The sequence below is a fragment of the Frieseomelitta varia genome, unplaced genomic scaffold (genome assembly GCF_011392965.1).
Source record: "Frieseomelitta varia isolate USP_RPSP 00005682 unplaced genomic scaffold, Fvar_1.2 scaffold_919, whole genome shotgun sequence".
NCBI classification, from domain to species: domain Eukaryota; kingdom Metazoa; phylum Arthropoda; class Insecta; order Hymenoptera; family Apidae; genus Frieseomelitta; species Frieseomelitta varia.
Window position 1 is genome coordinate 58266 of NW_025110722.1, and position 17599 is coordinate 75864.

The 17599-nt window shown below is 42.0% G+C and overlaps 1 protein-coding gene across 4 annotated transcripts in view; it reads left to right on the plus strand.

The window, feature by feature from the left end:
• The window catches only part of LOC122537582 (zinc finger protein basonuclin-2-like), a 34859-nt gene extending 21281 nt beyond the window's left edge, over positions 1-13578 (plus strand). For 3 of the 4 annotated variants that reach the window (XM_043670842.1, XM_043670841.1, XM_043670843.1), the window contains exon 2: positions 7427-13578. In XM_043670842.1, coding sequence (XP_043526777.1) covers positions 7577-11239 — 3663 coding nt within the window. In that variant the 5' untranslated portion in view covers positions 7427-7576 and the 3' untranslated portion in view covers positions 11240-13578. The remainder of the gene's footprint in view (positions 1-7426) is intronic. The other variant, XM_043670844.1, reaches the window with a different exon arrangement.
• Positions 13579-17599: the final 4021 nt, after the last annotated feature.

The following is a 17599-nucleotide window of genomic DNA, read 5'->3' on the forward strand; positions in this document are numbered from 1 at the left end:
CCAAAACTCGCGTCTCCTCGCCGATCCGCCACTTTCCCACACGATTCGCGATTTTTCCTGGTTTAGCCGGATAGCGTTCGTTTCTTCCGTGGCAAATAGCTTCGTTCTGGGCGAAGTCGTGATGGTTCGCACGTGTGCGTGACCAGCGGAGGTCCGCCGAGTGAAAAGCGATTCCGCGAAACGACTAAACGCTCGTCGTTACGTGAAAGGAACGCCTAAACGGTCGTGTCTGAGAACGCGACCGGCACCGTGGGACTCGGATTTAATTCCGCACGCGAGCTGATACGGATCCTTTTGGTTATAGGGCGGTTATACGCTGAGGGAATTGTGGTTTTCTCGCTGGAGCGGAATTTTTAGGGTGGTTGACAGCGCACCGGTGTTGATGATGGCGGTAGAACAATTGTCCAGGTGTTAAGCTGGAAAGTTAGAGTTTCAAAGAAATCTTTTCTCTTCTGCTTTTTTTGTGATAAAAAGCGTGGATTCGTCTGTAGAATATTTGTGACGAAAATGAAACTATAAATGTTTAAAAATGTTGTTAATATATCTTCAAATATACAGAAACCGAATTTTAGGGTAATATTGTTCTGAGTTAACAATATATCACGAAGCGGAATATTCCACGAGTAGTGGATTAAGAATTTCATATTTATCAATCCGCGAATAGTCGACCATTAATGGCATACTAATGAAGCATACTCGCATCAACGTTTTCATTATATTTATGCAGTTTAAAATTAGCTTTTAGATACTATAATATTATTTAATAATAATTCGAACATAATGATAAAAATACATATAAATATTTTATAATTGCATACTATGTTATTATTTTATATTGTGTACGTATGTTGATAATTCTTGATTTTTTCAAATTCATGACGATTTTTCAGTTTTCAGTTATGATTGACTATCATTAATAGAGAATGATGTTTATTTAATTTGAGACAAATTATAAATAATTGATAAAACAAGTATATAATTAGTCGTAGATTTCTGTGATGCAGGATCATTGTATTTGTCGGTCGTATTTTTTGCAATTTTCCAATTTGTCTTTTGCTGCATTTGTTGCGCGACATTCATAATGGAAATGATTAATTTCACGGAATTATTTATTAATTTGTCAAACAGAAAAACTGTGTTTTGTGACAATGGGCTAATTTTATCAGGAACATCTTGGAAATTAATCATTAATCAGGATGCAAACAGGTTAATCCACGACAAATACAAAAACCAGTCAGACAGCGATCTTCACGATCGTCGTGTTTATCGTGCTTACGTGTCGCTCGTGATTACTATAATTTTCACAGTCAGCCTTCTAAATCGTAATCTATTCCTTCTTTCGCTAATTCATTATCAGAGATCGCCGATTTGTCATATCACAGTTAGAATATTGAACAAGAATAATGGAGTCGTTCAACAATCGACGCGTGCGTAACGTGCCGTCGAATACGTATGTTTTTGCTCATCGACGATATTTACGAATTTTTGGAAAATTTTCATGGTTCCACTGCGTTTTAATGCGTCTGGTTTTTTTCGCCCATTTTTTTTCTACTCCTTTTTTTTTTTTTTTTTTTCTGTGTTTGATCGACTGCAAAACTGGAAAGTTTATCGCTCATGTTACAGAGACGAACATTTTTTTTTTTTTTTTCTACAGGACGCTTAATGAAAAGTTAATCTTTGTTCTACGGGCCGGTAGGCGAGGCGGCGTGGAACATTTTGCACCTACAGTGCCACGGAATTAGAGACTTTTGGTGCTCGTTTTCTTGTTCTCACAATTGATTAACGATCTTTTAAAGAAACACTTGACAGAATCGTGTTAAAATTCTTTCGCGTTAAAATTCAGTTTCCTACGAGGTCAGTGTCCTCGCGATGTCCCGTAATTCTCCACTCGTAATTTGTTGGTGTGATGTTCGTTACGTGTTCGTGGTAAAAGTGTCGTACGATATTAAAGAACTCTATGTTATTAGAAGAGACGGGAAAATTTAAACTTTTTGATTAGAAATTTATTGAGAAAGATCCACAGAAATAAACCTTTGAGTGTTTAATCTGCAGATAATCTATAATACTTAAAACAATTAAAATTTATTTATTAGGATTTATATTATAAAGTTTAGTTAGGATTTATAAAGTTTAATTAGGATTTATATTATAAAGTTCAAAATTCATGTTGTAATATACTTAAAGACGAGTGCATTCTTCACCTGCTGGTTTCAAGTCTGCTTTTAGTAAATTTTTATGTCGTTAAATGACTTTTGATACATTTTGAACACAAGGCAAAGAAAAATATATTTTCTAATAATTTCATGTAGAGTTTTCCCATTCTGAACTACTATCTTCCGAATATCTTAATATTCAAATATTATATTATTAGAACACGATATTTTCTAGTAACAAATGAGTTTCTATTTGTTAACAGACATGTTCCAATATAATAAAGAAATATTAAGATATTTGAAAAAAATACTGTATTTAAAGTAATACTAAATTCAAAGGAAACAAGCAATATTATTACACGGTGCAAGAACGTTTGAACATTTCTCGTGCTCTAACTTGTAGCGATTCGCAAATGGTAAAATAACACAAACGTTCGTACAAAGCAAGTACATATAAGATGCCGAAACATGTAAACTTTTAATCTCTCGGTGAGCGCACAAAGGGTTAAAATCTTCTTTGTCTCATAAAAACATCAGACTTTCGGAAAATATTCTATTTTCATTGCTTAATTATTCAACGATATTCACCGTATCTCAAAGAAAAATAAAAAGAAAACCGATCGTCGCTGTAGTCAACTGATTGACAAGTATGACTCTGTACGAACTGGACTGAACGAAAAGAGTCGAACGATCGGAAAGGATCGCCACGCGCGACAAAGAGAAAATGGCGGTTGTGTCTCGTGTTACAAAGTCCCGCGTCGTATATATTCGGGTAAGGTTCGCGTCGCGTCGAAACCGGGCGCGAAAAATAACGCGGCGCTCGCCTCGAGTTTCGAGTGGCGTCGTTCTTCGCACAGCGAGAGTTTGCGACGCGGCGCTGCGTCGTTTCGCGGCCGCGTGTGCGTGCTTGAAGAAATATACAGCGGGACGCGAAAAGCGTCGCGCCGCCGTGGCCGTCCTGCGTTACGTCGGGCCCGTCGGTATGCGTAAATATACAAACTCGACGTCGGCAGGGACGCGTCTATATATTCGCGTTGGCCACCCTGATTTTAGAAGGAGGCTGCGACTCACCTTCCGGTGTTGGAACGTGACGTTACGGTGCACGCCACGCGAGACTCTTCAAAACCGAGTGCCGTCGTCACCGGAAAAAATTATTTCATTTATTTACATTTGTTTAAAACGCGTGCCTTTGGCGCGAAGATACCGTAGAGAACAAAAATTACATGGAATGAAAGTTACTAGGTGTACTGGAACAGTAACCTTTGAGTGTTTATTTATTTCGCGCTAGAGTAATAAAATTGAATTAATTGGCTCACTTATTGGAGCCTCGAAGAGTGTTTATTACGTAAATGAGCTGATATTACAATGTGTTGGACAAAAATATCAGAAGATGTACGTTTAAAGAGTAACACATTCTTCGTTTATTACAGGCTTCATTTTGGACTTTTAGTAATTTTGCGCATCCAAAGTAAGCTAAATATTATCTTAATTACAACAGTCAACTTGGACAGTTTAATAGTCGGGAAACATTATTCTTAAAAGATGTAAGAAAAATACTTCAAATTGACAGAAAAGGAATCTGGATTTAGAGAACAGTATTTATAAAACAGAGACTTGAACGATGGAGATACTTGCATTAATCTCTCAACCATATGCGTCACATAGATTATTTTACTCTATTAAAATTCATAGCGATCATATTTTAATAGAGTAGTCTATTAGAAACGGAGTATAAAATATTAAGAGTCTATACAACGCGCAGAGGACTTGGTAATTCTACTTGTAAAAAAAAATATAGTTGAACAGTTCTGTAAAGAATAAACAATAAAATCTCTCTCCAAATATGAAGAAACTTACGAATTGAGTCTCCATCATTGAGTGATGATCAAATTCAAGAATTCTATTAATGATTTTATAAAGAAATTTATAATTTAATATTAATAATAATATAATTAAAAAAAAATTTATAATATCATTATTGCGCAGAGATTATATGTCGAAATGCTACATAATAATATTGTAATCATAATTACAATGAGCCGTTGAAGCAGTTTAAAAAACTCTTCAAGCAAACTCTGCGAGCAAACTCTTTCTAAAAACTGTGACAGAAGAATCTCTTTATTTTCGACAATTCTTTCACCAGTCAAATTATGCAAAAATAATGAAACAATTCTCTTTATCTCTTTTCTTTCCAGAGAACGTAAATGCAAACGAGAGTTTGCAAAAGGTTAATAACAATTTTTAGATTATATATCACTTATCTTTAGTCCAACGACTGAAAGATCTTTTGGTGAAAAATTAACGATCGATGCAATCTCGGCGAAAGAACAACCAGTTAATCGAAATGTACAACACGAAAGAGAAACTGGCGACTTTAGCTGCATATTTCGCGAATCTAGAAACACGTCGTTGGCCGGACAATGATCGTATACAAAAAAAGTGGAGGAACACTAAACGACGAAAATTATTACTTTCTTTCCACAGATGTGCACGTTCGATCATTTATTTTCGAAGCGATTTCTTCTTTGAAATTCTTCGTCGAATTAAGTATATATCCTTACGGTTGTCGAGGAACCAATATATTATCATTGTTGATTGAGGTTTCGAGCGTGCATTAAAATGGGAGATAGCCGACCGAAATTAATGACACGAAAGTATTTTCTTTTGTATTTACTAATAGAAAGCTCGTAATCTTGTAATTCCTTCTTTCGACTTGGTTTTTCATCTGTAAAACGGATACGTATAATTTATTAGACACAATAACGATTCAATTAACAGGATTTTGTCTTTTGTTTTCATCCTCTATCTGCCGCTTCTTATAATGTTTTCCACGACCGAAACGAAGGAACGAGGAATTTAGACGTGAGTTCTATCTCCGATAATATATACGTTCCATTTGTAGTCCTACTTTCTTTCAGTCGGAGAATGCTACTGCAATATCATACGATTATTTCTCTTTTAAAATATGACGCTCCATCAAGAAAGAGAATTTTATAGTAAATAGAAATGGGCCGAGTTATGCAGGAAATTATCGATAATCTCTCTCTCGATAATTTGAATTTTAATAAATTTCGTTTCGAACATTTTAATTTAGAAAAAACAGGTAACTTTGTTTCTATTGGGTATACCTTATCTTTCCTCGTTATTTTAAAATGTTTTTAATAATTAATATAACCGTTAACAGTATGATTAATATTATTTTGTGGATTATATACACCATTTAGAAATTTCAGTTTCAATTTCATCTACATTCAAGCTAAAAACTTGGTAATTTTAATAATTGTATTAATCATAATGTTCTTCGTATACGTTGATGAACATTAGCAACATGTGTGATTAATCGTTTGTCATCTCCAAGGTTTGTAATTTTATAACTTAATCTAATTAAAAATTTCAATCATCAGTCGCAATCTAATCATCACTCTCTCTCTCTCTCTCTCAAGATTAACATTTTAAACTGTTTGTTATCGTTAACGAGCAAGGATTGATTTCTAATTTCTAGTTCTTGTTAATTGCAATCAACGGATACGACAATCCACCTAGAACTAATTGCGTTAAAGAGGATAAATGAATTCATCGATCCGTTCTCATTAATCGTCCTGTGCACATGTTCATTACCTAAGCAACCTTCAACTCTTGTCCAATAAAGGAAGCGTTTTTATTCAAGCGCGGAATTATCATAAGACTGGTTTTTTTTTTTTTTTACCCGTAATTAGAGACGGGGATAAAAGGATTTGCTTTTTCTTCTATTCGCGGTCAAGCAGCGCAGTACAATAATATAATCGGAAGAAATTGATCGTACGACGGGGACAAGTAAAAAAAAAAAAGAACGCTGGTATCGACACGAGTTGATAATTGATTAGCTATCGTTCGATTATACGTAGATATGGAAATCACTGTCCGGAGGAAGTTTATTAATACGGTGTCTCGTATACTTTTGCAACGCTTCGTTGACACTGTCGGCCGTGACACACAGGCGTTTTTGCGGATTTCACGCTTTTTCTCGAACAGTTGACGTCACAGTTGACAGTTTGTTCTGAATTTATGGTCGCGTACCGATTTCGTTCTTCACAACTGGAGGAATTCGGAGTTTGAAATTTTTAGCTACGAACCGAAAAACTGCTAATCACGACGAATGAAGAAAAAAATATTAAGTAACGAGTGAAATGAGCTATAAAAAGAAATAATATACATACTCAGGAAAGAAGTGACTTTTTTAAATATTTCTAAATACCGTAATTGTTCTACGACATAGTGAGTGAAAAGAGTCGCAGAAATGTTTACGAACGCGTGTTTGATACTACTTTTCTGCAAACACGGTGTCGACCGTAAAACGCGGAATTGCAAGTGGAAGCGAAACGACTTCCGCCACTTTGCGTGCGGCGCATAATGCCTAATCTCTAAATACGTTCTACTGCGTTTATAGATTGAAAACTGTTCCGGAATAATTGTCACGCGTTACCAGAAGATGTAATTTCCTCCCAACGTCTTTACGTCGAACTCGAACTTGATTGCACGTTTGTAAAACTGTACTCACATCTATGTACTTTGTAATCATAAATTATTACGATTCATCGATATTTATAGATTTTGAAATTACGCAGTGTCTTATAAATACGTAATTTATTAATCTTCCGATGATACCTTTGAATCGTAAGCGAGACACAATAGTTGGATTCGAAATTATTCGATTCTAATGCATATCCGATATTATATTATACATATTTCAGTCAATATTGACTCTTCAACGCCTGATATTAACGATTTAGATCGTTTGACAATTTTCATATATACGTTAAATTACATTGATAATAATTAGACAGGTTTGATAATAATTTTTGTAGTTTCAAATGGTCACAGGTTCATTTGTTTATATATGAGAAAAAAAATAAATACATATATATATATATATAAACATAGGGTCGTAAATACTCTGTTAAAAAACTTGCAGTAGAAATACTAAAATTATTCAATTAATATATCTATAGATACCTATATATTATTATAATAAATAAACAACATGACAACGCAATTAAATATTATCAACATTTCCAAGCAGAATTAAACGAATTTTCTTCTTATTTTCAATCATGGAACATGCTAATTGTTTAGTTGAGGACAAAGACGAAGCATATAATCCTGTATAATTATGAAATTTATAAGACAGAAGTATTTTCAAGTACAATATCGTATACTTTCTACATACATTGCACAGGCGAGTAGTAAAGCAACAGATGAAAATAACAAAAGATGGATTTGTTTTCGTTTTACAGGATTCGCAGAACGGCCCGGTGCTGGACCGATGGAGCATCTGTTCTCCTGAAGAGGAGCCGCTGGTACTGCAGCAGTTCCTCAGATTCGTCGAGACGCGTCCGTTCGTGCAGCAGTTGCTGCTGGCCGCCGGAACGCCGGGGACGGATGCTATGTCACCAAGCAGACGACCTTCGCCGCCGACGATGCCACTAGCACACTTACCACCGCCGTTACACCTACTCCACTGCGGTCTCCCGCCGCCAGGCTCGAGGTTGCCGCCTCCTCTGCCTCCGCCGCCGCCTCCACCATCCGTCTCGCACCCGTCGATGTCGCCAACGGCTCAAAAACACTATTCCTCGTCGTCCACCGGCAACTCTGGAGTAACGAGCAACGCCAACTCGCCGCCAAGGAGCCTGGAGTCTCATCTGACGGTGTCGCCGCTCAATCGGCTGCAGAGCATGCAGCCGTTTGATTTTCGCAAGCTAGGAACATTGGGACTACCCGCATTCCCGCCGCTACCGCCGCCGCCACCCTCGGCCGAGCAGCTGCTGCAGAGCAGGAAGTCCATGAGAAATCCGCAAAGCCCGCACAGTCCGCCTCACCACTCGAGCAGCAATCAGCTACAAAGGCCACCTCACATGCCACCGGTGGCACCGGTGTCTTCCTCCGCGCTCAACTTCGGGCATCCTCTCTCAGTGGCGGTGTCTTCCGGCGCTCTGCCGCCCAGTTTCCCTGCTCACTTTCCACCGCCGCCGTTGGGCAAGTCGTCAGGCTCGGTGCCGGGTATTACAGTGGCGCCAGCGGATGTGCACAGCGGAGGCGAGAAGAGCAGCGAATTCGGCTCGGAGGAGGACGAGGAAGACGACGAGAATTCGGACAGCGCGTTGAATCTCAGCAGACGGGACACTGCATCGAAGCACATCGCCGAGCAGCGACACCATCCACCGTTACCTCTTCAAGCTGCTCCTCTCGGCAGGCCACCGGGAATACCGGGAAGGAAGCCTCACTCGCCTGGCAAACGGCCTGGTAGCCAATGGGGCGCGTCGGCCAACATCCCGCCGAATCTCGGCACTCCTTTCATCAATCCCACCACCGGCAAGAAAAGGGTGCAATGCAACGTTTGTTTGAAAACGTTCTGTGACAAGGGCGCGCTCAAGATTCACTTCAGCGCTGTCCACCTGCGCGAGATGCACCAGTGTACAGTGAAGGGTTGCAGCATGATGTTCAGCTCGAGGCGGTCGCGCAACAGACACAGCGCCAATCCGAATCCGAAGCTTCACTCGCCTCATTTGCGACGGAAGATCTCGCCGCACGATGGCCGCTCGTCTATGGCGCACGCGCTCGTCCTGCCGCCGCAAGTAGGTCTGCCTGTCCCAGCTACCGGTCTCAATCATCTTCCCTTCGGCTCGTTTCCGTTGCTGACTCCACCTCCCGATCTTCGATCGCCAGCGTCGCTCTGTGGCCTCGACTTCAAGCATTTAGACCTACAGTCGCAGAATCCGGGTAGACCGGCAGGATACGACGAGGCTCTTCAACAGAGGATGAACAACGCGAACGCAGGCATTTCGACGACCAACGCGCTGACAACTGCCAGCGTAGCGATGACGACCGCTGCAGAGACGCACAACACCACCTCCGCTGCGGCTAGAGGATCTTTCTCTAGCAACAGCGTGGCTGACACGGTGTCGCCATCCACTCAGGCCTCCACCGCGGCTGCTGAAGGGGAGGAAGAGGAGGACGATGACGACGGTGGTATCGTAGTTGTTGCGGAAGACGATGCGAGTAACCTACCCTCCAGGCTGCCATTGCGTTCCGGGGAGGACGACGACGAGCAGCCAGCCGACTTCAGTTTGGCAAAGCGACCGAAATTGTACTTCGGCGATCCGGTGGATGAGGATCTCGTGAGCAACGCCGACAGCAACGAGGACAACGACTCGATGGGCACGATCGACCAGCAGAGCTACTCCGTGAGCAGCCAACACTCGATCAACTCGACGTCGTTGCACAGCAGGGGCGTACGGAAGAGAAAGTCTCAACATCCCACCCGATGTGCCGTTTTGACCGAGATGCACTCCTCGTCTACGGACGGTGACTCGTCGAACGATGTCGAGGATCGAGTGCAGAGACGCTGTCTGTCGGAGGGCGCAGGAATCTCGTCGTCGATGAACGATTTTCAAAGCCAACCGGAGGACATGTCCATGTCCAGACTGGAGGCGGAGGAGCGAAAAGCGTCGCCAAGTTCCCCGAAGAATCTCAACTTCAACGACCACGAGTCGAGCTCTCGCTCGCCCGAGGCGTGCAACAACACCAGAGACGGGACACAGGCGAGCAGCGTGAAACGCGACAACACGCAGGCGTCGTCGCAAGAGAACGCGGTGGATCTACCTCAGGACGAGCCACGAGATTTGAGCTCGAGAGCGAGTAGCGTCAAATCGCCGAAGAGGCAGATCAGCCCAGAGCCAAAGACGAGCCACGAACAACCGACTGAGGCTCGTCCCACGGCGGAAGCTGGCCAGAAAGATCGAAATTGCGCCGAGTTGGCCGAAAATCGGCGGAAGAGCGAGAGCGAGGAGGCGACGACCAAGGAGGACGAAAAGACAGCGAGAGTGTCGTTAAAACGGGAGAAGGAACCGGAGGAGAAGGGGAAGGAGGAAGAGAACCAGGAGGAAGATGATGATGAGGAGGATGAGCCGATGGAAGAGGTCGAGGATGATGATGATGATGAGGAGGTGAACGCGGCGCTGCGTAATCAAGAAGGTGAGCGTCCCGATGATCCCTCCCGTGCCCCGAGCTCGGTCGATAGCCGTCCGACGACAGCCGACGACCTCTCCCACGACTCCTCGACCAACACTTTGCGTCAACTCGAGTCCTTGTCGCAGGGTCGCGCGATGCAGTACGCCGAGATGCAGCAGGTGGCTTCGAGGTCTGGCCGCGGCTCTACCAGCCCCGTCAGCCTCACGACGCACCAGGAGATCACCATGGACAATTCCTCACGTGGCTCTCGTTCATCCAGCGCCTCACCCTCCACAGCGGCCATGGATACGGACAATAGCCTTATCACCTATGCCCGTTACGAGAACGGTGGCTTCGTCAGCACCCAGGAGATCCCATTGGACCGGGAGAATCCGCGCCGATGCACAGCCTGTGGCAAGGTGTTTCAAAACCATTTCGGGGTCAAGACCCACTATCAGAACGTCCACCTGAAACTGATGCACCGTTGCAGCGTTGACGGCTGCAACGCGGCCTTCCCCTCCAAGAGGTCTCGCGACAGGCATTCGGCCAACTTGAATCTCCATCGGAAGCTCTTGTCCACATCGTCGAGTCCGCCTCTTTCGTCCAGCCTGCCACCGAGTCTTTCGCCCAGGGTAGACGACGCTCAGATGAGTCCGTTACTGCACAACGAGTTCCTCGCAAGATTGTACGCGGATGCTGGCATCGGTGCTCTTGGTGCTTATCCTCTCACACCTGGACTGCCGTCTGCCGTCGATCTCGCGGCCAGAATACCACCACCGCATCCTCTTCTACTGCCACCTCATCTGGGAGCCACTTTCTCAGGCCTGTCTTCGTTCGCCTCTCACCTGGCCGGCCTGAACGGGCTCACTCACCAGCATCTCAACCACTTGACAAGAATGTCGCAGGAACAGGGGAACAGACATCCGTCTGGCTCGGGTTCGCCAATGTCCTCGCCGGGTTCCGAGGATCGAAAGGAGGAAGCCAGATGCACGATACCCGGCTGCGACCGGGTGTTTGGCTCAAGAGCGGTCAGAGACGCCCATTCGAAGGATCCACAGGCTCATCGCGATTTGTCGGTCTTGTCGACTGGCGGCTCGTGACCGATCTCCTTCCGCGGATGCGACTATTATCCCCTACTGTGATGCCAAAACTTCGATCGTCGATGATTTCGACCGGATGCAGGTCAGCGGAAGACTTGGCTCGCGAGATTTCGACTGAGTGTAGGTTCCAGTCGTTAGACGAAAAAATATATCGTGCAATATCGTGGACGTGAGAGAAAGAGAGAGAGAGAGAGAGAGAGAGAGAGAGAGAGAGAGAGACCTTCTAAGGAACCGGAATCTGGCCACTCGCGCGGCTTCGACAACCCTTCTGTCACAGTTTCAAAACGGTTCGGGCCGATCTCGGCGCGGTTCGGCGGTTGTTCGGACAACGTTCAGCGAAAGTACTTAAGAAACAGGACCCAGGTGATTCGAATCGACCGTTTCATTCGCGAATATACTTGCCAGCGACAGTATAATTATGGCATCCTTCGAGGCCAATCGGGGGATGATCGACAACGCCGGTTCCAATCCCGGTTCTCGAGTTAGTTTTCGTGCAAACGCAAGGTGCTCCAATCTAGTCAATTCGGAAATCCTCGGCCACGCCGCTGGAATCGAAAAATTCAGTCCACCCCCGATCGCGTAAATCGCGCTCGATCGGCCAGTTCCGTTGCCAGGGCTGTGTCCCTCCGTTCGTTCACGAGACACGCCAAACGAAGTAACATTTTTAGTCGAGTTGAATTACGATTCGATGACAAGTACCGTTCGATACGATACAGATACACGCGAATGATCGAAACTCGTCGAATCAAGCCCCTAACGTAAAAGGGGCGAGGGGGAGAGGGGGGGGGGAGGTCTATCCGATTCCGTGAAGGTTCCTGTTCCAATTCAATCGCGTGTCACGAAGCATTAGAAAAAATGAAAAGTGGAGGCTGGATCGGGCGAATCGGGCAAATCGCTCGTTTCTTTCCCCCTGGTGGATCGAGGGGACGATCGGAATGAGGAGACGATTGCAGGGGAGAGTAGGCGGAGATGAGGTGAAAAAGCGACGAATGGAAAGATCGAACGCGCCCTCGTTTCGGTCTTCCGGCTGATTTTATCATCGTTGTGATAAACGTAATGTTTAGTATAAATATGCCACTTATTTAATCAGTAATCAATTACTACCGCTGTATATATAAACATAGTACCTTTTTTCGATGTATCGCGTAATTAATCAATTAAGCTACTTCGACGCGACCGACGCGACGCGAGGGAATGGAGATGATAACGATAGTTTTGTAACGGAGAACCGATCCAGGCCGGGATGTCGAACCGATGACTGAGTTACTTGCGAGGCAGCTGGGTTCAAGATGGCAGACTACGCGTTCACTCTTGGGTATGCTGCGTTAAGGCGCCAAAATTCTTCCCATCATTGTTTCAAATTCCTTTGACTATTCTCCGATTGTTGATTCTCAAAGTGTCTTTCAAAGTTTCTTTCCTTTCCTTCTGTCCATGGTGATTCTAAAACGTCACGTACGGCGCGAGCCAAATTTCAGACAAAGTCCTAAACGCAAGATCACTTTCCACGTACTGTTCTTCGATCCTCTCGCTCTCAAAAGCTCTCGATCCATAGTGAACGCGAACAAGGATTGAAAAAAAAAAAGAAAAAGAAAAAGAAAAAGAGAACAAAAGAGAAGAACGATCGAGAAGAGCGATCGACCACTGAATCAAAGCTGACGGACGTCGTCTCGCGCTAGATAAATGAGAATAGATAGATTTTATTTATTGTTTCCTAGGGATCCTACACAGAAAACACACACGCTACGCCAGCGGCCAGTAGCGGGCACTGCCGCGGAGACTTTCTTATTGTCCATCGAACGATCGCCTGTCGTTCGATCGTAGTCGATCGTCGATCGATCGCGTCGAAGGTGATTAAAAATCGAACGGGTTCGGGGAGGCGCGCGCGGACAAGTCGCGAGGAAACGTAGGAAAAACCGTTTCGAACGGCGATCGACCGATCGTTTTCTTCTTTTTCTTCTTACCTTTCGGTTGTACATACGTTGTAATGCCTTATTTTTGGTAGTCTGTGCATACGTCACAGTCAGGATCTGCGGCGACAAATGGAGGAAGGAGGGCCGGGAACAGGTTCTTTTTTTTTTTTTTTTTCTATACGCGCCTGCGCCCGAACGATTTTTCACGTTTCTCGGCCGGGAATGGCGATGCGAATCGAGAAATGAGCAGAAAGAGACGATGGCAGCTCGCGACACACGACGAACCCACTAACTAATTACACATCGTAAGGGCGAAAAACCAGAATTTACAATTGTAATTATGTATAAACGGAATGCTATGATGTATGATATTATAGATCGATTATAAAGAACACTCATCATTATGAAAATAAATACCTATCGAAATCATTCGTCTCTGCGTTCCTACCTTACCTCGCCACCTGTTTCAAACGGTTTTAATGGACGTGGATCAATAAATAGGGGGATCCATTGAGGTTGATGCGTTGCAGCGATTCGACTGGATATTGACGTTCCTTCATATTCGATAAAGTTTATCAGATCGGAAATAGATATTCTTAACGTTGCTACTTGCGACTTGAAACTTCGAATAAGTCTGGTAAGGAACTAGAGTTTCTTTGTCGATGTTAATTGTATGCAATCTGTGAATTTCTTTGCGATGGAATATTTAATTGTTAATAAATTATAAATTTAAATCTTTTTGAACAGATCGTACATTGAAGAGAATAAAGAAATTTCATCCACCTTTCCCAATATCGCGCTTGTTATCGGTTTCTCAAGCTTTCTTGAAAGAGATAATTTTACATTTCATCGTCAAATTACAAACAATCTTATCGGGAATGACAAGCTAACAATATTTTTTGATAACTTGTTCTTATAGCAAGAACGTGTTCGTATTTCCGCCTCTGATCATTCCAATAAAAGGAATTTTGAGAAGAGAGACATTTAACCACTTGCGCTGGCAACTGATTGGCGGACCATAACGAGTGACCGAACCGTATACAATAATTCGCTTTCTTTTTGAACTCGTCGGTATCATACGATATCATTAGATAGAAATTATTGCGTAAGTAACAAATTTATTATTTGTTTTTCCTAAATATACTGAGAAGATGTTGCAGTTTTAGGACAAAAAATTCTCGACGTGCGTGGCACGTCATTCCAGCGTAAGAAGTTAAACAAATTTCGTTCGCGCTCATTGACGAAATATCACACACTCCATGAAAAAAAAAATCACGATCGTTCACGCGTTCCGTGGTCGTTAAACTCGATGCTCGACATCTCGCAAAGCCCGAGCAAAAAAAAAAAAAAAAAAAGAACCACCGACCCCGCCTACGACCTCGAACGCTCGACCTCGTTTTCTGCGAAAGAAATCCTCTTGAAACGAGGGACGCCGGCTCGTTTATCAGGAATCTCGCGGGCGTGCACGCGCACGCCTACCAATCCTCGTGCCGCGAACCAACAACGTGAACGCGAGCACGGGCAACGAGAGCAAAAAGGAACGAGGCATAAGTGCGCGCAAGGCAGAAGAGCCGAAAAGGTGGAAGGTTGCACGGATCCTCGCAATACGATTCTCCCATTGTCAGCTGAAAACAAACGAAAACGAAGAAATATCCGCTGACGCACCGATTCGTTGCCCCATGGTAATTAGAAATGTCCCGGCGAAATGGGTTCGAACGTGGCAACGTTCACGGCGGCGAATGGAAGGAGATGGTTAATTACGTGCAAGTGGACCAAAGGTGGACGAAGGAGAGTTTCGTGCGTTGGCCCTCACGGAACTCACCGCCGGCCTTTAATCGGCCAGACAGATTAGATTAGCACTTTCGATTCCCTGGGACCCTTAACGTACGACCCGGCCGCTTAATAACGGGTACACGCGAAATCGAAAGTCCGCCGAGAAAGAGAGAACTCGCGGAGATGAGACGTGATTAGAAGCAGGATGCTTTCGAGAGGGAAGGGACCTCGGACTGGCAAGCTGAGAGGAAGATTCAGGAGAATTCTTTGCTTTTTCTGTTGTAAATGTAACATTTTTACAGGAATTGATTTTCCTTTCTTTTTTTTTTTCTTATGTAAGTACTTGCGAGACCACATCCAATTTTCGTTCATTCCTATTTCGTTTATTGTGTCTACTTTTCCAAATAATATTTGCATTTATTCCAGCTTCATTATGCTTATAGAAATTTTTTTAATTTTTTTAATTTTCTTATGTAAGTACTTGCATTACTAATAGTACTAATATTTGCATTTATTCCAGCTTCATTATGCTCATAGAAATTTTTTTAATTTTTTTTAAATTTTCTTATGTAAGTACTTGCGAGACCACATCCAATTTTCATTCATTCCCATTTCACTTATTGTGTCTACTTTTCCAAATAATATTTGCATTTATTCCAGCTTCATTATGCTTATAGAAATTTTTTTAATTTTTTAAATTTTCTTATGTAAGTACTTGCATTACTAATAGTACTAATATTTGCATTTATTCCAGCTTCATCATGCTTATAGAAATTTTTTAAATTTTTAAATTTTCTTATGTAAGTACTTGCGAGACCACATCCAATTTTCGTTCATTCCTATTTCGTTTGTTGTGTCTACTTTTCCAAATAATATTTGCATTTATTCCAGCTTCAGTATGCTTATAGAAATTTTTTTCATTTTTTAAATTTTCTTATGTAAGTACTTGTATTACTAACAGTACTAATATTTGCATTTATTCCAGCTTCAGTATGCTTATAGAAAATTTTTTTCATTTTTTAAATTTTCTTATGTAAGTACTTGTATTACTAATAGCACTAATATTTGCATTTATTCCAGCTTTATCATGCTTATAGAAATTTTTTTAATTTTTTAAATTTTCTTTTGTAAGTACTTGCGAGACCACATCCAATTTTCATTCATTCCTATTTCGTTTATTGTGTCTACTTTTCCAAATAATATTTGCATTTATTCCAGCTTCACTATGCTTATAGAAATTTTTTTAATTTTTTAAATTTTCTTATGTAAGTACTTGCGAGACCACATCCAATTTTCGTTCATTCCTATTTCGTTTATTGTGTTTACTTTTCCAAATAATATTTGCATTTATTCCAGCTTCACTATGCTTATAGAAAATGAACGAATTGATCGTTGATACAAGTGTAAAATGATGAAACGAACATATGAATTTGATCTTTACTGACCACTAGTACATACTTATGCAATAATGTAATAAATAATGACTGTTCACGAGACCTTCTGTAGTAGTTGTATATATATTAATTTATGCATGTTATATGTCATATATGTTAATGTCTATTGTTAATTATTATCAGTTAATTAATATCAGCATTATATAAATGATATAACAATGTTTGATTTTTATAATAAAACATGCTACAGTTTTATGATATATCCCAATTTTCTGTTACCAACTAATTTACAAATTTATTGTGTAACTTGATTTATTTATCTACTTATTGTAAATTGATTTCTGTCACAATAATTTAGAAATCAACGATACACAATCCCCATTTCCTAATCAATCTATTCCCAGGTACAACGATGATCTCCCCTCCTCCGCCAAAGGACACGAAACCATACGTATCGAAGTTAGAAGATCCAACTAGTGCTCATAAAAACAAAAGACTCGAGATAAACGGATTTATTGCGAAGCCACGAGACCAGCGTCGAGTACGCGTACTCGTCCGCCGACTAGAACTTTACTACCGGCACGACAGGTGTAGCGTGGGAGCGAAAGGGTTGCCGAAGGGGTTGGAGAGAGCGTGGAACGGAAGAGAGAAGGAACGGGATGAGCGAGGGAAAAAGGAAAAAATCGGCGGAAGAAAGAAAACGAGAAGGCGGTGCACGTTGGCTCGCCCATCGATCCCCCGCACACCTCTGTCGCTTCCACCCCCGCCTCGTGACTTCCATGCGCCTGAGCGCGCGCCGGAAGCAACGATGGATCTTCTCGATTTCACGTTCACCTTTCCTCTGCAGGCGAGTATCCGATGCAAGAGGTTTCACCATTGTTAAATTTGATACCTACTAAGATTTTTAGTCATTTCAATTTTAGTTGATTTAGATAGTTTTGCATTTGTACTTGGTACTAAAGATATTTGTTAATTGTTGAAGGTGTTTCAAAATTAGATAAAGAAATCATAGAAATTGTTTATTTGGTATCTACTAAATTTTTAGTCTTTATATAACGTTTTAATTTCGTTTCTTTTTATTTTTAGTTGATTTAGAGAGTTTTGCATTTGTCCTTGGTACTAAAGATATTTGTTAATTGTAGAGGGCGTTTCAAAATTACTACTAAAGATATTTGTTAATTGAAGGTGTTTCAAAATTAGATAAAGGAATCATAGAAATTGTTCATTTGGTATCTATTAAATTTTTAGTCTTTGTATAACATTTTAATTTTGTTTCCTTCATT